We start from the raw sequence: 27,293 nt of genomic DNA on the forward strand, positions 1-27,293 counted from the left end.
AGAGTGGTGAGACACAGCTCTTTGCTGGGCTGGGTCTTTATTCTTGTGTTTTTTAACAAAGCAGAGGCCATCCCTTGAAATGTGGGAAGCAGGGAGTAAAGAAGTGTTTACTGGCAATGCTTAGATTGCAATAAAAACCAAGATGTGTTGAAAGGACACTCCTAAAAATATGCTTTTATATTTAAACATCTGTTCTCAGCAGGTTTTTTGTGAATTAGATGAGTCAAACTCCAGCCCTGGGCCAAAGCCCAGCTCCATTAATTTCACAGGGGCAATCTCCCTCCCTCCTCCAGCTGTGGTTTCCCCACTGCATCCTGGCCTGAAGCTGCTGAAGGATGGTTCTTCAGTCAGGGAACTGGTCTCCCCCACTGAAAAGCACACTCCCTTCCAGCTCATCTCAGCCAGGAAAGGTATGTTCAATGTGAGGCAGTACCTTGAGGAGCAGCAGAGATGAAAGAGGTTTAGGAACATTAAATCGTAACCTTCCAGCTCAGCCTCTTGGACCTTTCTGCTTTGCATCTCAACAGCCTCTCTCTTGCAGTTATTTTTCTCTGGCTGACTTGTAGAGGCAAAGCAAATTTCCTCCTCCCACTCCCCATTTGGGTCCCCAGGCAGACAACACTGGCTCTGTGCTCTTTGTCAAGTCCAGCTTTTTCCATCCACTGAATTACACAGCACATCAGCTCAGCACATCAAAGCAAATCTCTGAAGAACTGTCAGCTTTACAAATAATTTTTTCAGAAGGTTTTGGGTCAGAACTGTAGAACAACCCAAGTGAAGATGTTGGCTGGGTAAACATTTGGAAAGCCAAGTGATGGATGGTGGCTCTGCTTTGAGCAAGGTACACATTGCCTTTGCTACACACAAGTTAATGTTAGAAAGGCAGATTAATATATAAACTTGTTCAGTGAAGGGTAACACCAATCCAGCAATTTGCAGTGGGGAAATTAAAGTCTTCCTGCTTGTTCCATAGAGACTAAATCTTACTGTTTTCTTCTCAGAGCATAGCAAAAGCTGTCTAAACTAGTTTGAAATCTAAACAACCTTCTGATGGACATTGACTGGGCTGCTTCTAACAAATCCACAGTGAAAATCTGTACCAAGATCTCCAGGCTCTCTCCAAACATGCCTTGGTGTCCTTATGGTGCAAGGCAGGAGTGCCCAGGTCCTGGCAGTGGTCAGCAAGCGTCTGTGCCACAGTGGAGGACAGCCAGGAAGAGGCAGCATCTCCCCATGCTGCATTCCAGGGAGGTGGATACCCTGGGAAGGATGCCCAGGAATGATGGAGAAACCACCCTTAAGTCAGCAAGAGGGAGACATTATGTATTTTAACTCTGAATTTTAATCCTTTTTGCAGTTAATACAGGTGACCACAAAAAAATCCCTCATCGTTTTCCAGAGCTGTTATGACAAGGGACTGCATCTATCTCTGTTGAAGACATGCTGAAAACACAGCAAGGATTAGGAAAGAAAACTAAATCTAAACACGTGCTGTGTTATTTATTGTTACAAGATCAGCTCCTTCAGTGAACTAACCGTAAACAGCTTAGAGAATTTCTGGTGGGAACAAAAACCTGGAAGAACCCAACTCCCCAGGTTCTGTTTTGATTAGTGCACTGGAGGGAGCCTGTTATTTTACCCAGCAAACTCCTCGTGTTTGGCTCTCTGGTGCTTCCATGATAGCTCCTGGTACTGCTGCCCATCACACCTCGCCAGGGTGAGCAGCAACACAGCCCAGCACAACAGCCCTGCCAAATGCTGGTGCTGGGACCTTCTCAGGGTGCTTTCCCTGCCAGGAAAACTGTCTGTGGGGCACAGGGTATGCTCTTCCATCCTCCCCATCCCTGCCTTGCACCAACACTGCCGAGTGCAGGGGCCAGGTTGGGCTGGGCTGGGCTGGTCCTTACACTGGCTACAGCTATGAAGGTCTGTCCTGTGGCCAGAGGGTTGGTCGCTCCAGGAGCTGAAGACAAGAGAGCAAAGACCTGAGGAAGCAGAAAGCTCAGGCTCTGCATCACAGAAGGACAAGAATTCCTTGGCTTTAACAAAGAATGAGTCTGAACTGGGGGGGTCTCCCTTTGTGGTTAAAGTAGGACAGGCTCTGTGAGATCGTCCCACAGCAACCATGGACTGGGGAGAAGGCAAGGAACAAAAAATGTCACTGGAGATGGCTGCAATTTTTCACATGCCCTTTCTCTTCACAGATGAAAGACTGTCAGGAGAGAGGAGTGACAGTCCTGCCTGCAGTCTGGGGATAGGATGAGACAGGGCTGAGGTAGAGTCAGGTCCAAGTTAACAGTGTATTTTAGTCTCATACTTGGGGAGTGAGCAATCTGAAAATAAGATACGAAAGTCACATTTTGTCCAGGCCTCAACTCCACTTTGGCCTTTGATCACAAAAGTCCAGTCAAATTCTATGGCAGGGTAAATAAGTGCTAGCAGCTTCAGTGGACAATGGTAATCTTAAAATAATCCCACATTTCTCAAATAAATATGATGGTTTAGAAAGACTCAGATGTAAATATGTACAAGTATAAATGTGTGTGTATATACATGTATGCATTTATCTCTCTGTAATTAAATCTTTTATTAGAAGGCATGACTGAAGAATGCTAAGAGCAGGCATCCATAGCATACATCCTTTTCTTTCCTAAAGCAGAGGCTGAGTGTGCCAGCAGAGCAGGAATCAGAAGAGACCATCTACCATGGAACTCCACATTATTGTCCAGGAGAGCTCCTGGGCTCCCACAGGATTTGGGAGAAGCCAGGAGCCAGCACTGCTGGCTCCCTCAACACTGTGTTTTTGATGTGAAGGATTCTGGTTCCTTGCTGGTCTGGCTGGATGCCATGCAAAATTGATCCACATGCCATATCTGGCACTTGTACTACACACTTCCACCCTTGCTCTTGAAGATCAGCCAAGATCCTATCCACTGGCCCTGCTGGGAAACAGTCTTAAAAGGTACCAGACCATCATAAAAGGAATTTGACAATTTTTATTTTTTTTTCTGAGGAATCGTTCTCATCAGAAATTTAGCTTTTGGAAATTTTCTCTTTAATTCTCAGCAGTCCTTTAGGGGCAGGGAAATATCACTGGATGGCCTCAGAGTCCTTCAGTGTCACTGCTAAATCACAGCAGCATTTGAGATCACTGCTGCTCAAACATTTTCCTGGCTCCAGCAGGGATCTGCTTCAAAACATGAGGCATTTGGCTCATTTAAACAGCTGGTTTATGGAGCCAGCATTGCTTCCAAGTAAATCTGGGGAACTGTCCTGGAATGAACTGTTTCCATGGGGGCAGCCAGGAAACTTTCCAGGAGGCTCCACTCCTTCAGAGACAGCCTGCAGGAATGGAGAAGGAGGAGGAATTTGTTCCCTTCTTGAGAAGAATTTTTGTCTCTGATGCTTGAAGAGCCTGTTCCCTTGGGACATTTTGTTTGGGGCTATTTAATCCCATATTCAGCTCCACCATTTCCTCCTCAGCAACCAGCCCTCGTCATTTCTCCTTTCTCCAAGACCTGCCTGAGATCCAAAACAGCTTTGTGACTGGCCTGGCTCTGGACTCAGGGCTCTGCATGTGACACCACACCCCCACGCTCCCAGATGATCTGTTCTTCCGACAGAACATCCTTCTCAGTCAGTTTGTGTGGGAAGGGACCTAGTTCAACCCCCTGCCATTCCACTACACCCAGTCTCTCAGAGCCCCATCCATCTGACCCTGAGTGTTTTAGGGATGGGGCACCTGTCATCTCTCTGGGCAACTTGTGCCAGTGTTTCACCACCCTCCTTGTAAAAAATCTCTTCTTTCCATCTAGTCTAAATTTGCCCTCATTTAGTTTAAAATCTTACTCCTTGTCCTATCAATACATGCTCTGGTAAAAAGTCTGTCCCCATCTTTTTGCTAAGCCCCCATTGCTAGGAGCTCTTCTTTCTGGGAATAACCCGACCACTCAGTGCCTTTTCCCCCCAGCCCCTCCACTACAAAATCTTGGGTTTTAGCTCAGGAAGAACCAGCAGAATGAACGACGGGTAGGTGCAATGCCTGCAGTCAGTGCCGAGGAGCAGCAAGAGGAATTACAGCTCAGTGCCTCCTGCCTTTGTGAGCCGCTGGCTCGGATGGAAGGGAGGCAGAACGGGCTGGACACCCAGCAGCCACTGTACTCCCCTGCCCTGCGTCCCTGGAGGGAACGACAGCTTAGCCTTTAATATCTACAGTCTTCCACTGTGGAACAGTGTGCAAATCCTGCACTGCTGGAAGCAAAGAGCAGCCGGATCAGCTCCACGGACGGGCTGTGGGGCAGCACAGTGACTCTGTGTGTGGCATCGGCCGGGGATGCCCGGCTGCCCATCCTCTGCCCGGGGGCCTCCCTGTAGCCCCGGGCACTGGCCGGAGCCGCACCCAGCGCCGCAAACTGCCCCACGGGGCATCCGCCGGCCGGGCTGCTGTCCCCAGAGCCGGCAGGACCCGTGTGCCAGAGCTGTGCTTCATTCGGTCAGCAGCCCAGCAGCGCTGCTCCTGCTGCGCTCCCCGGGGTGTCAGTTCCTGCCCCCAGCTCCGGGAGATGCACGCCAGGCTCTGCTGCTCGGAGGGCCGAGCTAACGGGCCGGGCTGGGAAGTTTTGGAAGGGACAGGGGAGCGCGGCAGCGTGCCCGAAGCCGCGATCGCAGACGGCGATCCCTCCCCTGCGCGCCGGCTCCCTCCCCCGGCCCGGGCCCTCCGGGGCACTCGCCCGCACGGCCGCGACAGCTGCGGCCATGGGCAGCGGCAGCAGCCGGCGGCGGGGGCCCGCGGGCCGAGCGGGGCAGGGCCGGGACCCGCCGGGGGCCGACGGCGAGGGGGCGGCGGCAGCGCCCGGGCCCGGCCCCGGAGCGCCGGGCGGCGGCGGGAGCGGCGCGGAGGCGGCGGGCGGCGGCGGGGCCCCGCTCCGGCAGGCGGTAAGTGCCCGAACGGCACCCCCGGCCCCGGCGGTGCCCCCAGCCCGGCCCGGCCCAACCCAGCCCGGCCCGGGTGTCCCGGCAGCCCCGCCGCAGCCGGCGCCACCCCGAACATGAGCGGCGTTAAATGCTCTTGATCTTCGCTGCGAGCCGGGCTCGATGCTCTCTGCGTTTTCTCTTCGCTGCTCTCCGCGTTTTCAGTCTCCGGTGCACGGGAAACACGGTCCCGAGAGGGGCCATCCCGCGCTTCTCTCTCCCGGTGCTGCTGGAAGTTTCGTTTCCTGACTTGTGGAAATAGCTCCACTTTATAAAGTCCGGCTCCTGCTTTTTCCTGGGTCAGGCTTGTAAACAGAAGTTTTAAAATGTGAATGTAAAGTTGCGCTTTAATGTTTGCCAGTCCGCTGCAGCTGCAGTCTGGCTCTTCCTAAAAGCACGTTTCAGTCTCTTTAACAAATAATGGATTTGCTTCCGAGGGAGTTGAGATTTATCTTTTGGCCTTTTTTTCCAATCCAAGAATAACAGCAGCATATATATATCAGCTGGTGATGAGGAGAAAAATCACCAACATCTTTCATTTTAGCATGGCTTTGGAAGCTGTGTGTTTTTTGTTAGATAAACAGTGCTCTCCACAGATACGCAAAATTGTCAGAATAAGGTAATGAATTCAAAAATGGAAAGAAATATTAAAGACCCAGGAACATTCTGCTTTGCATGCCTCAGTTTTGCTCTTTAGAATGATATAATTTCCATCATTGAACTGCACAAACTAAGTTTTCCATTAGGAAACTTGGCAGGGTTCCATATGAGAGCCTTTTATTTAGGCAGGTTTTAAAGAAACCTTAAAGTGCCACCAGTGAGGCAGCAGTGATGCTGAGCATCTTGTGTGGCTCCTCGTCCAGCTGCTGCTGCTGCTGCTTTTTTTGGGAGGAAGTGCACAGCTCTGATTGCACCCAGACAAAGGCAGCAAAGAACCACCAGTATTTTTCAAGATACAAAAGACATACAAAAGAAGTCTCAGGTAGTTTCAGGGCAAATTTTAAGCTTTTCATGGTAGCACTTTATTTTCCTGAACCTGAGATGGCAGAGGCAGCAGTCATGGGCTTATGATTCTGACTCCTTGAGGCCTGAAAAGTCACTACCCTGTGAAAAGGAGGGAGGAAACTGTTTTTGTGTTTTGCAGCACCAGGTTTTGGTTGTTTACTGGGTGCAATTTAGTCTTTTAGGTTGTGCAAACAGCAGTCCCACCCTTCCCAGGAGGCTGGGGGAGGAGGTTTCTGGGAAGGGGTATCAGTTTCATTGCATTGCTAGTAATTTTGAGGGCAATTCCTCTCAGTCTTGCCAGCTTTTCCAATTCATTTGTAGTTTCTGTCTTGTGGTAGGAACTGGATTGGCTCTGCCCTATTCAATTGTCCAAACTGGAGGATCAGCAAAGAAATTTCAGAGAAGAAAGAATGTTAATTCAACAGAGTTAATGGGGGGAAAGGTGAGGCAGGAAGAGGAAAGGTAACAAGGAGGAAAGGTAACAAGGAGGAAAGTCTGATGAGAAATAGTCCCTGGAGGAACAGATTCTGGCTAGTGGGAGTAGAAGAGACCTTTGACACCAGTCAGAAGGGAGCAGAATTGCAAGCAGGAGTCACCATTCTGCTGTCACAGCTGGGTTCCTCCTGAGTGTGCCTCAGTGTTGTGTTCCATGCTGAGCCCTGGCACAATTTGGCATCCAGCAGCAAACTGGCAGCACTGATGGGCAGTCAGGCCAGGTGACAAGGGCTGGTGGAGAGGCATGCAGCTGCCTTTAAAGGCTTGAGCCACCTCTGTTATATTCAAATAGTGCTTGTTCAAATAGAACAAGAAGGGTGAAAGCATATCACAGCAACAAACTGGGAGCCAAATCCTGATGGGAAACCTGCACATGCCTCAGAGAAGATCCCAACACCTCTTGTCAGCATCAAACATCCGTTTTCAGTTTTTCTCTCTGTTTCAGATAGTTATATATGTTTTTCCTTGTTTCTTTGCTCAAGACAGAAAAATGCAGTTGAGGTTTTGCAGGTGCTGCTGCAGCACAGAGCAGGGGTGGCAGCTCTTGATGGAAGCAGAGCAGAGGCTGTGGCCTCAGGCATTTCCCCATTGGTTTCATGAAATGGAGGAATAATACAGACATGTTAGGGTTTTGGTTTCAACAGCTTTTTCCATGGCACCATCGCTTCTCCTGACTGAAGACAGCATGTGATTCCATCAAGCACATCACCCCAGCTGCAACACAGGAGTAACACAGGAAGAAGGTGTATTCACCAACTTCTAGAGGAGCTATCACATAATTTTAAAACACCTGAGTGTTCAAAGCTTTGCCTGACGTTTTCAGCCAGCTGTTTTTTCTGCAGACCAGTGTGGCACAGTGACACCTCGTGGCTGACTGGTCCCAGCTGCAACCACAAAAGGGTCCTGAAGGGACATTAAATGCCATGCCCCATTAGTTTCTTACAGGAATTCAGGTTCATTTTTCTACTCTTGTTAAAATGTGCTTCCCTCAAACAGAAATTTGATCTTTCTAATTCCTATCTAACGTTGATAGCAGTTTATTTCAACATTTTCTTCCTGGTTGTGTTAATAGCGAAAAAAGCCCTTGAATCAAAACATTGTGTTACACTTTCATAGGGAGCATGAGGCCTTCAGAAAATGTCATCTCCAGCTGAATATCTGGGGCTCCCTGAACTTCCCAAAGTCAGATTATTTCAGATTCTGCAGTTAAGGTCCAGTTGTAGATCTGGTTGTTGCTGAGTTAAGTGTCTCCCTCTCTCTGCCATTATATTTCTTGTCTTGTTCAAAGTACCTGAAACTTCACCAGAGCCCAGAAGCAGCAAGCTGTGCTGTCCCCTCAGCCAGCATCACCCTCCCAGCACAGACAGCTGTGTTGCACCTGGACTTGGAAAACTGCTGACTAGGCATTTTCCACAACTCTCCCCTCTTCACTTGGCAGAGCATGGGCTGTTTTTGCCCTGGAAACTATTCATGATCTAAAAATAAGCCCAGGGCACGTACAGAATAGCTGGGAGCTGGTGTTTTAGTTGGCAGGAGAGGAGAAGCGTGGGAACTCCTTGCATCCCTGCCCACTTCCCATCCACCGCCTGCTCCCAATTCCTTTGCTGGCCAGAGGATGTTGCTGCAGACCAAAGCACAGCTGGAAGTGCTTTGTCTGGGAGGGCTTTGCCTGGGGTGCAGCCCAGGCTGTGCATCACATTTGGTACCTGCTGGCACCCTAGGTAAGCCACTGTTTCTTTGCCAGCAATAAGTGGCTGTGGGTTGGAGAGGCTGATCCCAGCAGTGCTGATCCCAGTCTCAGCCCCCAGCGCTGTGCTGGGTCTCTGGTGCTGCCCTGTGTGGTACCAGCTCAGCCCTCCGTGCTCCTCTGCAGACTGCACCTGCAGGGCTCTCCAGGTGATACCCTCCCTCCCTGCCATGGCAGAGGGTTGGCATTTCAGCTCAGACTGGTCTGCTGGTCCACTTAATGGAGTTTGTGAAGAGGGATTTGGGAGGAGCAGAGGCAGATAAGGAGGCACTGGTGTACATTTTTCAGAAATGCTGCACTGTTAAACCAAACCCAGTGGACCAGCACTGGCAGAGACCACACTGCTCCCATGTAAATACGTGATTCAGTCACTTCCTCAGACATGAATTGCACTGGAGCTGCACTTAGGGTCTGTATCTCTACTGCATCTTAGGGCTGTATCCATACTGGTAAACTGTACCATTGCAGCTGCCTGGCACTGGATGGTCTGCCCCACTAAGATGGCATGATTTTTGGTCAGGACCAGTTTGTAATCTCCCAGATAATCCTTGAGCATGGTTTAGTGACTAGCACAGGGACCATCTCAACGAGAGCTTGAATTTGGCCTCCTAATTTTGGAGACAATAGTAGTCAAGACTGTAGCTGCCTGGTTTCAGTGCAGCTTGGGAGCAGCTGTAGAGCCTCCATAGGTACACAGCTCCAGATCACCCTGTGGAAGGTTCCAGGAAAGGGTGTTCTCACCCAGTTTACTCACCACTGCTGGAGCTGACAGAGAAAGGAGAGGGTTAATGGCTGGCAGGGTCATGAGGAACTTGCAGTGGATTGGGGGGAGTGGGAAGCTGCACCCCAGGAGTGCTGAGTTATGCACGCAGCAGAGAGACGTAGCTCTTGCTTCCAGCTCTCAGTTCTGCCTTGCTCCCAGGAGTTCTTCCTAAAGGATGACTGAATTCTGTGTGCAATGACTGTCAAATTGTTCCACCTCACGTCAGGACATTAAATTAAATGTGAGTAAGTGCTGGTGAGCTTAATATCCAAGCCTTTAAACTTGGAGGAGGGGTGATGTGGGGCTTTGTGGCACAGCAGACCTCAGCACAAGATGTTTATGCTGAGAATGGGGTGGAAAACAAGGAGACACGCCACGGTCTAGATGAGTAATAAAAAGATGACTGCAAGCTGCAGAAAGAAGAAGCTGACTTAATTTAACTCTTACCAGGACACAGGCCAACCAGGCCAGCAATTACTAATTTAGCTGTAGGATAGGAACGCATAATATTAAAGTGTCCTGACATGCACATCATCCTAACCCACATAAATGGCTAATACTAATTATCTGCTGAACTTGCAACATATCCATTACAGCAATCCTAGCCGGCTGGGTGGGGTCAGATTTTATTGTGTCTCACAGCCCAGGGCAGCCGGTGCTCAGCACCCTGCCTGCTGCCGGGCACACGGTGTCACCGGGACACCGCCGAGCCTGCCGGGCACACGGTGTCACCGGGACACCGCCGAGCCTGCCCGGCACACGGTGTCACCGGGGCACCACGGAGCCCGCCCGGCACACGGTGTCACTGCCGAGCCAGGTGTCCTTTGCCTGCAGGATTGGGAGCAGTTCCCAAACCACGGAGACTCTTATGGCCGGGAAGAGTCAGAGGCTGGAGGTGCCTTTTGTTTTTATTTGCCACCATTTCTGATTCATGCACTGGATGAAATGTTGGTAGAAATCTACCTGTGTCAGTTCCAACTTCTCTTGGGAAATAAGTTTTGCTGCTGACAGATCCCTTGGAAAAGGTGGGAGCAGGTTTTGCACAGAGAAGCAGATTTTGCTAACCAGAGCTGCACTGTCCTGATGACGAATTAATTCTGTCTTCCACCCACACAACACGTACAGCTTGTAATATGGTGGAGTCAGCCACAAGAGAAGAAAAAACAGATAACTACTGTACAATCCAAACCCCTCCCTAAAATGATCCAAACTCATCTTTTGTACAGAAGTATTAGAAGCTGGGTTCTTACTGTGGGAAGAACATCATCAAAGTGCTCCTAAAGAACTGTATTTCCCTTGGTGCTGAGGATGAATAATGTTCTTCACCTGGTGGAAGGAAACTGGGGCTGGAACAGTAGTCCAGTGGATGATGGATGAGGAGCTGCATTGTGGGATGAAATCCCAGGAGAAGTCAGCCATGCGAGCTCAGCATGCTGTTCTCCCGGCACTGCTTCTTGCTCTTGTTGCTTATGGGAGTTTGCCAAGAAACAATCATAAATAACCAGGAGAGAACTGTCTTACCTCACTGTCAGCTTTCTCACATACTCTTGTCTCAGCTTGGACCCAGAAGCTCTTTCTAGAGTAGTTCTTCCAGAGAAAACAAAAGTGTTGCCAAAGAGCAGGGACTCTTCTGAAAGGATGTGGAATGCCTTTTGTCAAATATTACACTAAAACTCTGTGAACAAGTGGCATTGTTTTGTCATTTTGAGCAGGCAGCTAGGATGTGAAATACAGTGGATAACATATACTTTTCCCAGCTCCTGAAATGGAAGCTAAGGGCTTACCTGGAAGAGATGTTCACCCAGAGCCATGAGACAGGTGTCTTTGCTGCAGTTCTTCTCACCTGCTGAAACATGGGAGCCAAAGGTGACCACAGCAGCACCAAGCCCTTGCAAGAGACAGAAGATCTGAGTTTGCTGCCAAGCACCTCAGTCTGCCTCTCAGTGTCTGAGACCATGATGTTTAAACCTCGACTCCTGTCCATCCCCCATGAGAAGCAGCTGAGCAAGGAGTGTAATGAGAAAGTCTTGCAAATTAAAATCAGGTGCCATGCAGTACCTGCAGACAGCCAGATGGATATTTCTACCCAGTGAATAAAAGTCTGACCAATACCAACAGGTGTAGATTGGTGCAGAACTGTCTCTGAAGCCATCACTGTTGTACCAGCAGTGCCTGTAGTGGGATGTTGCTCCTCCATAGCTCCCACACTTTCCAGCACCAGTCCTGGGTGTTACCTTAAGGCAGCACAAGTGTGAGCTGTTCCAAGAGCATATATACATGATCTTACTGTGGAATCACTTAATCCCATCCAGCCCTGCAGAAACACAGCAGAGGAACAGGCAATGGCTCTGCCTTACAAGCTTTTCCACACCTCTCCCTGGTTCCTTTGTGTCCTGTTGGGGGTTAGGTTTCTTTCCTTTTACTCCTTAGGGATCTTTTTTTCCCCATAAGTTGCTAGGACTGGGTACTTGAGAAAGACAGAAGAAGTGGCCAGGCTCAGGGGAGAGGGACATCTGGTTGCACTTCCCTCATCTGGGAGTTTCTCTCTGAGGGGCAAAGACACCATGAAAATTGGGCAGGTGAAAGATGGAGCTGGGGCAGCTCTCTCTGCTGGCATCCCTCTCTCTCTCTGGCCTTCACAGGAGGATGGTCAGAGCTGCCACTTAGGAAAGGTAATTTGCTGCTGCTTCTGCCATGGGGTGACCCTCTGCCCGTGAGAGCAGCCACTGAGCTGGGACCTTATAAAACGCACCTCACTGAAAGAGGGACTGTCCCCCTGTGCTCAGGTTCCCGGGATCCTGAGCTCTCCTCTCCCTGCGCTGCTGGGAGCTGGGCTGCTGCTGTCCCGTCCCTGCTGCTGCTTCTGCACTGCTCCGAGCTTGGGCTGCGCTGCAGCCTGCACCCCCTGCCTGCCGAGACATCCTGCCATCCCAGCCTGCTGCTTCTGAGAGTCCTGCAGGGGCACTGGGATCGGCTGCCCCAGGGTTTTTAGACCCAAAGCCTCTCCCATCCCTTCCCATCCTAGCACCAGGACTGGCTGCCCCAGGATTTTTAGATCCAAAGCCTCTCCCATCCCTTCCTGTCTGGGCACTGGGATCAGCTGTCCCAGGGTTTTTAGACCCAAAGCCTCTCCCATCCCTTCCCGGCCGGGCCCAGCCGCCATTCCCGCTGTTCCCCGCCGCACAGCGCCCCCTGCAGGCTCGGAGGAATCCCCGCCCTGCCCGCCGGGAGCCCGCAGCGCCCCTGCTGGCCGTGCCCGGAACTGCACCCAGGGAACGCCCGCGGCTGGGAAAGGTCCCTGGGCTCCTGCTCTGGCTGGGTTAATGCTCCCCTGCTGTTTGTTTGCTTTACTGTACACACTAATAAAGATTATTCTTATTCTCATATCTTTGTCTGAGAGCCCCTTAATTTCAAACTATAAGAATTTGGAGGGAAGGGGTTTACATTTTCCATTCCAAGGGAGGCTCCTGCCTTTCTTAGCAGACACCTGTCTTTCAAAACAAGACACTTCCCTTTTCTCTTGTACAGAAAAAATATGTTCCTCTTTTCCACACTGAAGGAACATATATGTCTATTTTCTGGAAGGCCCTGGTTTGGTGCTACTGTTTAACTTGTTAGTGTTGTTGTGAGATTCAGAGTAGCTTGTGTAAGGGACTCCCACCATCTTTAGGACTGCACCTCAGAAAAGACAATGAAAGCTGAGATGTAAAGCCGTGTCCCTGTCCCACTTCTTTTCCCTGTGAGAATACAGTGAAAAGGTAGAAAAAGATGAGAGATGCATTATTCTCAGTAGTATCTTGCTACAGAGGGTTCATTTTATTACTGGCCCTGCTGGGGATGAATGGTCCTATCACTGTCCCCATTTTAAAACCATAAGGTTTGACTTTGGTTGCTCCCAAGGTATCCCATTGAAAGCCTCAGGATTCCAGCATAGGGAAGATGGATGTTTCACCACAGATGGATAATTTTTCTGGGAAACGTGTTTGTCAGGTGAAAATGGGGTTGATGTTGCAATGACTTCCTCCGTTAGCAGGTGTTTTCATACTGTTACCTGCAGCTGGTGGCACAGTGGGCATTCATGGAAAACTGGGAGGTTTAACAGGTCAGCATTCAGGGATTTTGGTTCTGTAGCCAGCAGCCACACAGTTGCCCTGAATGCTGAAACAGAACTGGCAGAACAGGGCCAGCAGAGAAGAGTCTCTTGTACCTGTATTGTCCCCACAGAGGTTGTTTGGGGGTATAAACCAAACCAGGGGGGTTAAACCAGGACATGTTGCCCACTGCAGACAGAGATAGGTTTCATAGAAAAAAAAATAATGGTATGGGTTGAAAGGGAGCTTTGAAGATCAGCTAGTTTCAACCCCCCATCATGGGCATGGACATTTCAATTAGACCAGATTGCTCAAAGCTCCATCCAGCCTGGCCTTTCACACTGCCACGGGTGAGGCAGCCAGAGCTTTTCTGCACAACCTGTACCTCACAACTCTCACAGTAAGAATTTCTTCCTAAGATCTAATCCTGCTCTCTTTCAGTTTAAAACCATTGGCCCTTGTCCTGCCACCACAGGTCTTGTAAGCAGCCCCTCTCCATCTTCTTTAGGTACTGGGAGGTTGCAATAAGGTTTCCCCAGAGCCTTCTCTTCTCCAGGCTGACCAACCCAACTACCTCAGCCTGTTCTCACAGGAAAGGTGCTCCACATCTCTGATCATTTTCATGTCCCCCTCTGGACTCATTCCAGCATTCCCTGTCCTTCCCGTGTTGAGGATGCCAGACCTGGATGGGGTCTCACATGAGCAGAGCAGAAGGGGAGAATCACCTTCCATGACTTCAGAGTGTTGTAACTGCATCTTGTCTTCTGTCCTAGGCTTTGTCAACTAGAAGCCCACCAGGCCCAGAGAACAGCAGCCTCGACCATCAGTGAGTATCCCCTGCTTTAATGGTGTCTTTGGGGGAAAGCAGGTGGAATAAAGGACCTCTTGTGCTATTTCTGCATTCCTCACACTGTGCAAAAGAGCTGGGAATGGTGTGAAAGGGTTTATAGCCCTAACTACTCTGCCCATTTACTTACCTGAAAAATTTTAAAAAATCAGGTGCTGCTTGAGAAGATCCAGGCTGCAGTTCAAGTGGAGTATAGAGGTCATGAGCAATCAGAATTTAGGATGTCCACTTGTCAGAGAGATACCTTGGAGTAGTTAGTACAAAGCTGTGGAGAATTGCTCCAACAAAGAGCTGCTCTCACAGGGACTTTAACCTGTCCTGTGCTTTCCAGCATCCTCAGTGGGCTTTGGGCTGTGATGGCAGCTGAGCAGTCTCCTCCTGGGGTGCACAGCCAGGCCCCCATGCCCCAGGTACCTCACACCCTGCCAAGGCTTTCCTTCTCCCACCCTCTTTGACATGCAAAGGGAAGATTTGAGACAGCAGAAAATGTTTTCTGATCTGGGATGGCAGAGCAGGAGATTATTTTCATTTAGATAACATTTGCTTTATAGCCACTGCAGAGTCCCATAGCACAGCTCACGTGTGAAGTGCCTGTACTGCCTGAGATAAGCAGAGTTGCAATTTCTGCTGGCAAGAACTATGTAAACATTTTTTTGGAAATGGCCCAGCGCCCAGCAAATTTTTGAAGACATCAAATCAAATAAAATCAAATCAAGCCACAGAAACAGAGATTAATGTGCGTGTGTAGGTGTGTCATCCTTCACATTTCTGTGGCTGGAATCATTCTAGGTAAACACTCTACAAACAGCAAAAGTCAGCTTTGTCTTGGTAGAGTTGCTGACTGAAGAAATTCCCATAAAGCCAATTAAAGGAGAAGCAAATGTCAAGGAAGAAGAACTAGATAGGGAGACTTAATAGTGTCTGTCAGGAGAGCAGCCATGCGAGATGGAGGTGGGTGTGCACCTCCTGTCCTACAGCATGCCCTGTGACACTGCAAGGCACCTGGGAAATATTTTGGATGAGCTCCTGGTTGGGCTGTGTTACCTCTCATCCTCCCTCCCCCAAAATCTTTTGGGAGCTGCTCTCTGTGGTCTGGTATTTCACGGGTGGATGGCAGAGCCCAGGCACACGGTAATGATTTGATAATTGCTGCCAAGGCTCGTGTCACTGGCAGAGTTACCAGGGCGTTGTTCTGACCCATTTTTCAGCTGCTAGGTCTTGCAGAAGGCATTTTAATGATTAACCCTGGACTTCCCCATCCTCAGCAAAATGATCAAAAACACTGGCCTGGATTCACCCCCAGCCTAGTTTTTAGCAGGTAACTTAGGTTTGTGCCTGGGCGCTTGTCACCCTGGTCACCCATCAGGGCCACTGTCACAGAGCCCACAGGCAGCTCTCCCTGGCACCAGGGATGTGGCACTGACAGCCACCCCCACTGCTGGCATCTTGCTCAAAGGTGGTTTTGCTCACTTTTGGTCAAGTTTTGTTCTTTGCATTTCCTTCTCCACATTGCATAGTTCACTTAACAAAAAACCCACCCATAATAACTGCTTCCCTTAAGAAACTTTAAACACCAAGAGCCTGTAGCTGAAATGGAGTACATTTCCTGCTTTCCTCTTTTTCCTAAATTGCTTTTCTGTAGCCTCTTAAATCACTTTTATTGCTGCTTTCTAAACTCCCTCCAAGCTGTTAATAACATTTTAGAGTGAGGTGCCCAGAAGCCTGCCCAGTAGTCCTGATGGAGCTGCACTAGCCTTCTTTTTCCTTGCTCTCCTATCATGCTGCAAATTCCCCTCCTGTATGCTCTTCAGCATCCTCCTTCTCTCTCAGCTTTGCTCTTTCAGAGGTTTCTCTCCTTCCCCAGAACATCTGGGGGTTGAAAATCTGTCCACCTGTTATTTTCCAGACTGGAAGTTCTGATAGCCCTCAGTGTGTTTGGAGCCAGGCTCTGCAGCCCTGGCACGAGGTGACAAGAGGAGCAAGGTGCCTCCTCTGCTGCAGGAGCACAGGAGGAGCCTGTGGTCCACCAGCTTTTGTCCTGAGCTTGGGATTTCCCTGCCACAACTTCTCAGTGAATGCTAGGATCAGCAGAAATAGCTGCACCAATGTGCCTTTGAGATGGAGCTTTAGGTTGGGATGGCCTCAGGAGGTCTCTGGTCCAGTCTCCTAGCTCTAGCTCCAAGCTGGATCAGCTGTGAAGTCAGAGCAGGATGCTCCAGGCTTTGTCCCATCAGGTGTTGAAAGCCTCCAAGGATAGAGCCTGTGCAACCACACAGCCTGTTCCTCTGCTTGCTGCACTCAAGGTGCAGGAGTTTCTCCTTTTATTCAGATTAAAGCTCTCATTTTTTATTTTACTTCAGTTTTCCTGTATTAAATTATACAGAACTTTGCCACTTATATAGAAATAGTATGAACAGCAGCTTGCTTTCCCTTTGCTCTTGAAAGAAACAGAGCCCTCTCTTTTCCTCTCCTTTCTGGGGTGTGCTTAGGAAGTGGAGTCTGCTTTTGTTTTTTCAAAAGCACATCTGTGTCTCAACGAGTTTTACCTGGAGATTTTCTCCATGTAAACCAAAGCATCGAGAATAATTAAGAGTGGGAAATTATGTAACTGCTGAGAGAAACAATGGCTCTTCTGTGAGCCTGCAAGCAAGCTGCCAGGAGCTCTGCCTCTTACCCATCACCTAACATAAAATTAGAGGATTGTCACAGTGTGAGTTTAAATCAATGAATTGTGTGTTTTAACTCAGATTTCTGCACTTCCTTTTCCCATTATTGCTTTGTTAATGCTGCTGCATGGTTCCAGCTCTTGAACCTGTAGCTTTCTTCTCAGGTCTTATTTAATGCAGTGGAAATGAGATACCCTGCAGCCCTCATCAGGAAAATTAATAAAAGGAATAAGCAGAAGAGTCTGGTTACTTGCTGTGAGTAGAACTTGCCATCAAGGGCATAGTGCAGTGTAAGTAACTGCAGAATACCTACACTGCCCAGTGTCACCAGCTGGCCATCAGGTGACTCCAGGAAAAGCACCAGGCTATTTGTGACACACGGGGGGCATGGCATTAACATGGCTGGGTCAGAGCAGCTGGGCTGGCAGGAGCCCCTGTGGCCAGGGCAGGTCAGAGCAGAGAGAGGACTGCACTGTGCTGTGGCCACTGCACAGCTCTGCCCGTGGGAGGAACACTGAGGATGCTCCCTGGCCCAAGGAGAGCTGTGTGAAAGCACCTCCTCCAGAGGAGAAAGTGTCCTTAGAAAAGCATTTCAGGGTTCTTTTCTTCAATTCCAATTCTATACTTACATACCTGCTTTGGGGCAGTTTCTATGATTCTAGTAAGCAGGTCCTCAGTTTTTTTTTTCTTTTTTTTCATTAAAGAATGCTAATGGATGAATTTTATTCATCCCAGCTGCAAGAGCAATGGTTGGGATAGGTCTCACCCTTAGAGAAATTCAACAGATCGTACATGGCGAGTCTGGAACAGATCTGGAGCCATGCTAGTGGATATGAAAATCTCTCCTCTTTGGCAGAGAACTAACTGGCACACAAAACCAAAACATTTATTTCTTGTTTACTTGTTCTTCACTAGTGGATGGTCACAAAGTCTTGGTTGACATGTCATGGCAGAGCACTTTACAGTGTGGATTTACCAGCTCAATTCTCCTCTTAGCCCTGCACCTCACCATGGCCTCCATTCCAAGGAGCCATGTGTTCCAAGCCTGACAGCCTGGCTTGCTCACCTCCTAGACCTTTACAAAGCCAAGGAGAAGCACTCACTGGCTGCTGGCTCCTCTCTTGAGTCCTGGAGGGCAAGATCAAGTAGATTTAATTGGTAGCATGAGGTGAAGTAGTCAAAGCCTGCAGAAGACTTGTCACTGTTCTCCCTTATGCAGCTAGGGACAGATTTCTCTTGCACTCAACATAAACCACCTCTGATAACACCAATAAACCCCATACCTGTTCCCTTTGAGTCATACATCAGGTCCCACTCATGAGAGGCTGTGCTGATGTGGAAACAAATAAAAGCCATAAGAGCAGTTTGAGGAAGTTGTGTTCATATTTTGGTTGAAACTCAGATCCCTTAGAAATACAAACAAAATAATCTCTTTTTGCATAAAACCTTAAAGTAGCATAAAGATTACACTGTCCTTCAATTGGGCCTGGAGCCTGACCCGAAAGGTTCTGGGAGCTTGATCTGGAGCATTGTAAGGGCTGTACTGTAATGAGCTCACAGACTAAACTGGTGCCAAGTGATAGCAAATGTCAGCAGGCAGTGTGCCAGTGGGTATGGGAGCTGGGCATGACAGAGTATCTGTGTCTTGGCGAGCCACATGCAGCTCAATCTTTCCATTCACAAAAAAAAAAATGAAGCAAGGCCTTCTTATATCCTTCAGAGCCTGATTCTCTCTCATGACACCAATAATTCATTCCCTTCCATGACAGGTGCCCAGAAAGTAACAAGAAGCCACTGGGGCAGTCCACAATCCTGTATGATTACTCGGAGGAGGAGCTGATGGCCAGCATCGAGCGGGAGTACTGCCGCTGAGCCATCCCTGCCTGGGGAATGCCAGTGCTCCTGGAAGCCCAGCTGAGCAGGACTGCTGCTGACAACACTTCTCACACAGTGGGACAGCACGGCAGAGCTGCCTGCTGCAGGGTCCTGGAGCATAGGGCACACAGGAGAAATTCACCTGGTCAGCTCCGAGGGAGAGCATGAGGATCTTCACCAGCTGCTGATTCCTGACTGGTGCCACTGGAAGAGGCACCAATTCATATTAAGAATCAATGTTTAGAAGCTCATTTCTAAATGCTATTTGTAAATGAACATGTATTATAATTAAGTGTCATACCAGAGGTGTTGAAATACGGTGCTTTGAAGGAAGATCTTGCTTTGAACTTAGTAAAAAGAAAAGCAGCAATACCATCTGATCCAGAACTTCAGAGGATATTGAATGAAATTCATATTTCTGCCACTTAAAATGTGCCAAATGTACTCCTTGAGCTGTGCAAGCCTCAGGTCCAGGTCTGAATTTTGCATTGTCTCTTTCAACCTGGGGAGATAAGAGGAAAAGGGGACTGAGCCCACCATCTAGTGCATAGGCAGTGTAATCCCAGAGTTCAGATCCCACCACACTGGCAAATTAGGAACACAGGATTTGTATGATCCCTTTGGGGCAGGGTCCCAGCATAGGTGTCCTACCTGGGGCTCCTGGGCTTGGATCCATCCCAGTGATGGGAGTGAAAGCAGGAGGCACATCCCCATTTCAGTCATCCTTCTCAAGAGGGACTTGCATGTTCTCATAGAGCAGCTGTTTGGGATTGGTTTTCAGAATTGCCACTCCTGGCAATTCCCTAATATTTCTTGTCCTACAAGAAAAGTCACTGCATTTTACCATTGGGTGACTGCAAAGTAAACCAGAAAGTTCTCTCTCCAAAGGAAATAGTATTTTCAGTGCTCCTAGACAAGGCAGCCTGCTATTTTGGGTTTCTGCTTTTATTATACCTGCATCTTAACATATTATGAGTATCTGCTTATTATCAGAAGTAGAAAAAATACTTTATTTCAACCTTCAGCTGAAACATAAAAGGCATCAGATGAAATTTTCACGATGTGTAAATATGAAAAAAAACCCCTGCAGGACACCTCTTAAAATGCTGTATTTTAAATACTTTCTGATTCCTTGGACCTGTGAAACAGAAATAAATGCATCTATACTCTGAAGCCCTCAGTGAAGGCATCAAATGCCCAGGGTGGGCAGTGGGATGGGAGCCCAGGGTGGGCAGTGGGAAAGGAGCCAGCCTCTGTGCACTCTTGGAGGCAGCAGCTGCCAGCACAGCAGCTGGGGTGTGTCTGTAGGACCAGGGGTAATGGTTTTAAACTGAAACTGGATAGATTTGGGATGAACATAAGGAAGAAGTTGTTCACTGTGGGGGTGTTGAGGCACAGGAACAGGCTGTGAATGCCCCATCCCTGGAAGTGTTCAAAGCCTGCTTGGATGGTGTTCTGAGTCTGGTCTAGTGGAGGATGTCCCTGCTCATGGCAGGGAGGTTGGACTAGGTGATCCTTAAGATCCTTTCCAACCCAGGCTGTTCTATGATTCTGTGATACCTTCATGGCCTAGAAATAGCTGGAGTAGAGAGCAGATGTCCCTGCATTGCTGGGAGAAGTTGGGTGGGCCCTCTGGAGCAATCGCTCTCTAACACTCCTGGAAAAAATCCAATTTTGAACAGTAGCACTTCTTTCACAGGAACAGTCATTTTTAGACCTATTGTCAATGATCTGTGGCAGGAACACGGTTTCTTTGCAGTTTATCAGGAGTCCACTCACTAGATCTCCCAGAGCTTGTGTTAGTTTTCAGCAGCTCTCAAAGACCTACTGGGATGAACAGAATCTGCATGTGGAGAGCAGAAAAAACATACTGACCCCAGCACCACAGGGGATCACAGTACTCTATATTCTTTTCTAACCACTATAGTGGTTTAGATTTTCTTTGAACTTGGATTTCATTCTTTCAACTGACACCTTCCTTCTGTCAAGGTCCCCAGAGTCTCTGGCACATGTGGGGAGATATTTTGATGAGCTCAGTCACAGCTCCCCCTTTGTGAGGGCAGGGCAGTGGATTGCTGCCTTTTTGGATGGTGTCCAATGACACAGCACACCAGAGGAAAGCCACCCTGCTGTAGGACCATGCTGTGACAGGAGAGGCAGGGAGCAGGGCTCTGCCTCCCCCCAGGTCACTCTGCATGTGCCCTGGCTGCCCTTACAGAGCTGCTCTCTGAGGCTGCATCTGGTGACTGGCCCAGGTAACAGCTCTACAACCCATTCCACACTCTCCTAAGGAAAGCCTAGGTATTCATTATTACAGAAAATGACTAATTAAAAGATCACCTAAACTGAACATGCTGTTGGGCTGCAAAGAAATCTCTCTACTGAACACAGCAACATTTAGCTGCTTTATAAAATAAGCTGCTAAAATAACCAAGAGATAAGCACACTTCTGTACCTGGAACAAAGGTACAGCAGGTTTCACAGATCACCTTTTCAGCATCACCAACAGAAAAGGAGGAGCTGCAGAAACACAGGAAGGTCCAGAAAGGAGTGGTGCAGCTGGGACAGTCACTGCACCAGGGAAAAGGTGCAAGGAAGAAGTTTGAGGATACAAGGAGGGGCCTCAGACTGTGGTGTGGTCTTGCAGGGTTTCTCTGTGCCATAAAATGATGTGTGCTCAGCACTGAGCTCAGAGGCAGCCAGCACAGCCAGCTCACAGCCATCTGTCTCATACCATGCAGAGCAGGAGGGTGGTACCCAGCCAGGGTCCCAGTCTGCCCAAGAACTGATGGGGACTGTGCTCCTCCCTCTGTCAAACCAGCAGCACACCAAAAAGGGACAGTGGCAGTGGGGCTGGTGCCTAGGAAGCCACAACTACAGTTTAATTAGCTGGTGTCAGTGTAACTCTGCTTTTGGTCCATCCTTTGCCCAACAAAAGTAGGACACTAGACCATTTGTAGGTAAACAGTAATATGGAAGCAGTTGCTGTGCCCACAACAGATTTCAGGAGGAACTTCTTGAATTAATGGGTTTTTCAAAAAAAGGACACTTGCTCTATAGAGATCACTTTGCCACATCTCAGGGAGTGAATGCTGGCATCCAACCTGCTGAATTATTGGAAAGTTCATTTTCTTTTCATGGTATTTCCCTATAAACCACCATCAAATCACAACTGCGTGAAGGATAAAAAATTATTCAGCTTGCCAGTACTTTCTGCCCCTAAAACAGTTTGCTGAATTAAGCAGAGACTCTGGAGAGTCTCTTATTCATAATATTGGAAACCACCCTCCTGTTCAATACCCACAACATAAGACAGGATAGCTGACAATGGCTTTTCAGCTGACACTATTAATCCCCATTAATAAACCAGCAAAAGGCTAATTATCTTTAAGCAATTACTACATTTTTCATCTAACAAAGACAAATGCTACATGCTGCATTTTGCACTAGTCCAAAAGGAGAAAGAGAGCTGTGCTGAACCAGAGCCCCTGCCCCAGCCAGGGGGGCAGCAAGGGGGACACAGGAACCTCATGGAGCTCATGTGGCACACACCACATCCACAGCAGGGTTCCCCCTCACCTCACTCTGGACACAGGACATGACAATTATTTGCACAGGGTGAAGTGGATTAATCTGAGCAGTGATAACCAACAGAAATCACTCTGATCTCAAGAGATGCTGCAAGAGAGACAAACTTCAGATATTCTTCCCATCTGGGACAAATTCTCCCAGGAAAGGGTATGCTCCAGTTTCCTCATGTTTTCTGCATGTTTTAAGATGTTCACATTGCCTTCTGCACACATCAGCACATAGAAGTCATCAATTTTCTTCTACACCTGAGGACTGCAGCAGAAAATGAGGAAGGCTGCATTTGACAGAGGATCCCAGGACAGCCTGGACTGTGACATGGGGCTGAGGCTTTGCAGCTTCCTCCTGGACTGTCTCAGCATTTCCTCAGCCTGCAGGTTGCTGGGTTTTGAGTCATGATTTACTCTTGCTGCAGACATGGAAGCAATTTGCCTTCTTGCAGCCAGAGCCTGCCTGCCTCAAGCTGCCTTGCCAGACATAAATGGAAGGTAAACAGCCAGATGGGCTCACAGATTAAACTTCAAAACCAGTCAGAAGATTTATCCCTGCAGATGAACTCAAGCCAGAGACAAGCCTGGAACAGGACTCAGCTCATGAGATGGCAGATGAAGGATGCTGAGTAGTTTTCACAGCTGGAAAGGGAAAGTTATCCAGAGCTGTGGCCTGAGCTGGGAGCACACCAAGTGTGCAACCACCCTGCAGCTTGGGCCACCTACAGCATCAGAATGGATTCACTTTTCCAGTGTCCAGATTCACCAGGATCAAACTCCAGCTGCTGCTCAGCCAAGGTTTGGCTGTACAACCACACAGGACACTGTGTGTAACAAGCAATGCCATTCTGACTGCAAGATGAAGCAGAGACATGTTTGAGCACAAACCCATTGTCCTTTAGAAAATTACTCCTTCTCATGGATTTAGAATGGCTTCAAGACTGAAAGACTTGCTCTCAACAATGCTTGTGTCAGCAAAGGGGTAGCTGGGGAGGCTTCCTTGTATGCAGGCTGTTTTGTCTCACTGGATGAAGCTGTTCCAGACTCCAGCCCCATTAGGATGTGGACTGAGTGCTGCATGGAGCAGCTCAGACCACGCCTCGGGTCTAAGGAAAAGCAGAAAGGTGAGCACAGACTGTGAAATCCATTGCCATGTTTCACATAAACAAAGCCGGGGGAAAAATAAAAATCGGGAAAAAAACCCAAAACAAATATTCTTAGGGATCTAATTGGATGCTTAGAAAAATCTTCCTTGAAAAATAGTACTGGGGACAGGCAGGACATGTTCTCCTGGGAGACAAAAGTGTTGTGGCAACTTGCAGACCCCGGGGCTGGAGTTTATGCTATTCTGCTACAGCACTAAACCTGCACCTAAGCTTTCCCTTCCAGCTGTTCTCCTGAGGGGGAAGCAGAACCATCCACGAGATCCCTTCTCACTTTCCTCACACTCGAAAGAACAATGGGCTCTTCTGTGGACAAAGCCTGAGTCACTGCTCCCAGGTCACTCCCCGAGGGCTCTGCCTGCAGACTGAGCCACCTTGCAGTGAAAGGCTGTGACAAAAAGCTGGAATCGTTACACCTTCTCCCTTTCAGCTGGAAATAAACATTTCTGCAGTTCAGGAACTGGCCAGAGGGAAACAGCATAAAAATGTAGGTAGCTGCTGCTGTCACCATCACTGGACACCTTTCCCAGTTGAGACTGGGAGGAAACACCCAGCCTGCCAGAGCCCTTCCCCACCAGAGCAGGAAGAACAGGCTAGTACAGCCTCCTTTTGGGTAAAATTCTCATGTCTGCATTATTTCCAGAACTCACTGCATGCACAGCTTGTGACACAGAGCAGCACCCAGTACATCCCTTCTAGTGACAGCTGCTGGAGGCCAGGCTGGAAGTGATGTGGAGCTGGGAACTCTTGTTCCCAGAGAGCACAGAGAAGCCCCAAGGCCTGGTGGGGGTGTGCACCTTCTACCAAAAATATGAGATGAGTGGTGTAAAATCATAAACAAGCGAGCACTGGTCAATTTACAACAGGATCCAAAAAACTCTGCCTTTACAGAAAAGTGAATTAGCAAGCCCCAAAGTCTTCCACTGGCCTAGACACACAATCTAATCCTGATTTACAGTTCTAGACGCCTAAGAAACCTGAAAATCCATAGGGTGTTTTTATGACTTAAAACCAGTCACATTACATACATTTTATTTAATAAAAGTTAAAAACACGTACAAAAATGCAGTTCCATTTCCTTAAAATATAGGCTCAAAATAAAAAGACTGAACAGTAGAGTTCAGGCAGTAAAGTGCAAGGACAGCAGCTATGCCAGTCATGCTTAATCCATAAATAACCCTTACACAGCAGGAAGGAACAGACAGAGCAGACGCAGCCACAGCTTTTCACGCACATCCACAAGAGAAGGATCCACACATCCAGAACGGGCTGCCAGGAATTGCAGGCCAGGTACACCCAAACAAGGAGGAGCAGTGGCTTTTCCACATCGTGACACACATACATGACACACTTTTGAAAAGTCTGTATTCTCCAGTCCACTGTTTTCCCCCCCGTAATGCAACAAACATGACAATTGATATAATTACGACAAGAGTTTCCAAACTGTTTTCTCAGGTCAGCACCATAAATGGTCATTCCGTAAAAAACTTAAGTGCTAAACTGGCTACTAAACTGAGACAGGACATGCTTCCCCTGGTTAAAAGCATGCAAAACAGCATCCAAAAGCCAGACTTCTTGTTCTGAGGGAAAAAAACCCAACAAAAAAAGTAAGAGCAGTAACATCTCTTTGTTCACCACAGAAAATCAGAAAACTGGGTAGCAACAGAGAACAGCAACACCACAAGGATCCACTTCACCAGGAAAAGAGGTTCCAGCTGAGCCCTTTGGAGAGTCCAAAGCAAGGTCCACACACTCACTGGTCAGTGGGATTACAGCACGTGCCAGTGAACAGGGTGTGGGCCTTTAGAAGGTCAGGCACAAAAACTTCAGTACACTTAGCACAATACTCCAATTCAGTGCAGCTTGAAAACTTACTACTGTTAATTATAGCTATAGGTTTTAGTGTAAAAAATAATGACATCATCTGCTTTAACTGGAAGAGATCTCTGCTGAACAGAAATCTGCTGATTTCAGGGGAGTGCCAGTTGAGGCTGGCAAGTCAGCACTTACACAGATGAGATCCATGCTTTGCCTACACTGGGAAGCAAGACCAGGATTTCAGAAGAAAGCAGTACAAGAGAGTGCATTCCTAGTTATCAACAATTGATGCATACAGGAAAAAGAATCCTCCTCAGTGCTCAACTAAACTTCAGTGCAGGAGTAGCTGAAGGGAGGAGAGTCCAGAAGGAATAAGCACTCCAGAGATATTTCATTCAGTGGGGGAGCTGCCTCCCAGCAGACACCTGGTGCTCTGCTACAGTACCTAGGCACTCCTTCCACACCAGGGGAACAGAGCAGTCCCATTGTGCTAAGGGCATTTTGTTACTCACACGATGCTATTACAGCACAGCACTCCTGCAGCCACTGGTTCCTTTTCTTTACTATCATTACACTTTGTGTAAAAGAAAATCCATTCAACAGGGAGAATGTATTGTTTAATAGAAAAGGGTGATTTTATACAAAGTATTGTGGAGAAGTATAAGGCCACATGAAGAATATCATCAGGTTGACATGGTGGCTATTTCTTAACTCAAGACACAATTAGTACTTTCTCTGGTGCATTGATACAGGTAAAAGAAAGCCTTGAACAATTTCCTATAAGGTGCACAAGCATCCACAATACAAAAAAACCCTTTAATTTTTTATTTCTCCTCTACTCAAAAAATATAAAGAGAGACCCACTAATTTTTCATGGGCTATCTTGCCATTTTTGCATTTTTCAGTTTATTTTGATATGTTGGTTCAGAAGGACCAAAAATAAAGCATAACTTTTAGTGTCAAAATTTCTAAATGGTGTTTGTGCTTCTAGCTCCATCAGAGCAGTCTGGTTTCTCCAAACTTTGCTCCAGTGGAGTGTGGACTTGGGAATGCTTCTACCAACAGCCACATTGGCTTCTACTTGCAAAGGGTATGAATTAACAAAATGTTGAGAATTTCAGCACTTGTATTCTGAAAAAAAGGTCATTCTGGTTTGGTTTGTTTTAAAAATGACTGACTCACTTTCAACTCCAATCCACCTGCATAAGAGCCCACTGCAGGATCAGGATTTGCTAGTGTGAAAACAACAACCAGTGTGAGTTATCAAATGGTATGTGTTTACAAAACACTCTGAAAGCAGTAGTTTAGGTTTACTGAAATGGAGTTTCCAAAATTCTGGGTCTCATCCAGCACAGCCCTACTAATGCAATTAATTTGCCTGCATAACAAGACCAAAATGAACAAATACAAAATATATTTGGTATAGAAAATAGTACTATAAAAATTAAAAACCACCCTGTTTTTCTGTCCATCAAAATATTAACAGCAAGCATTACAAGTAACTTTTTTTAACCTATTGCCAAAATAACTTCCAAAGAGTTCTACTTTTCCTGAAGTGCTGGTGATTGCAATTGCCCAAGTACTGAAAAAAACCAACAACAAACAACCAAACAGGGAAGGGACGAGAAATATGATAGATTTCTCACATAGCACTATCAACAGAGGACCTGAACTGCAGGAAACTAAAGCACACACAAACACGGGGAAAACAAAAGCCAGTGCCCGTTCTGCTGCTGCCATCGGAGCTCTTCCCGATCTCCAGGAAGTTCGCAGGAGGCGCTGCTCGCTCTAGCCCTGGCACACGGGCGATGGCACGGGGATGAGCATGCCCAGGGCGCTGCTGCTCCGGGGCTTCTCTGCCGTGGCAATCCTGCCGAGCTTGCCAAGCTCTGCCTGCCAGCTGGGGGTTTTCTTGGTGCTCATGTGCCGGCGCGTGTGCTTGGTCAGGTGGTCGCTGCGCATGAAGCGCCGCTCGCACACCGGGCACGAGAACTTCTTCTCGCCCGTGTGCGTCCGGCGGTGCCGCGACAGTTCGTCCGAGCGTGCAAACTTCTTCTCACAGCCCTCCCAGCTGCAGCTGAAAGGCTTTTCCCCTGCAGGACATAAAGGACGTGTGTGACTTTTGAGAAGCTGTGTTGCAGTCTGATTGAAGAACTGACTCAAAATCTGCCTTGCAAAAACCAGTGAGTTCCACAGAACTGCTCACCTGTGCAGTCAACACAAGATTAAGCTAAAGTTCTGTTCCAGAGAAAAGTAATAGGTATAATTTCTACT

At 48.1% G+C, this 27,293-nt stretch overlaps 2 protein-coding genes across 3 annotated transcripts in view; one reads left to right on the forward strand and one right to left on the reverse strand.

Moving 5' to 3' along the window:
• Positions 1-4,661: 4,661 nt before the first annotated feature.
• On the forward strand, positions 4,662-18,518 carry CYS1 (cystin 1). The gene is made up of 3 exons (XM_079298084.1): positions 4,662-4,935; positions 13,846-13,898; positions 18,355-18,518. The coding sequence occupies exons 1-3, from the start codon at positions 4,756-4,758 to the stop codon at positions 18,455-18,457; spliced, it is 336 nt and encodes a 111-aa protein (XP_079154210.1). The 5' UTR covers positions 4,662-4,755; the 3' UTR covers positions 18,458-18,518.
• A 5,698-nt stretch (positions 18,519-24,216) lies between these two features.
• The window catches only part of KLF11 (KLF transcription factor 11), a 66,503-nt gene continuing 63,426 nt past the window's right edge, over positions 24,217-27,293 (reverse strand). For both annotated transcript variants that reach the window (XM_079298077.1, XM_079298076.1), the window contains one exon: positions 24,217-27,112. In XM_079298077.1, coding sequence (XP_079154203.1) covers positions 26,808-27,112 — 305 coding nt within the window. In that variant the 3' untranslated portion in view covers positions 24,217-26,807. The remainder of the gene's footprint in view (positions 27,113-27,293) is intronic.

The sequence above is a fragment of the Erithacus rubecula genome (assembly GCF_903797595.1).
Source record: "Erithacus rubecula genome assembly, chromosome: 2".
NCBI lineage: Eukaryota > Metazoa > Chordata > Aves > Passeriformes > Muscicapidae > Erithacus > Erithacus rubecula.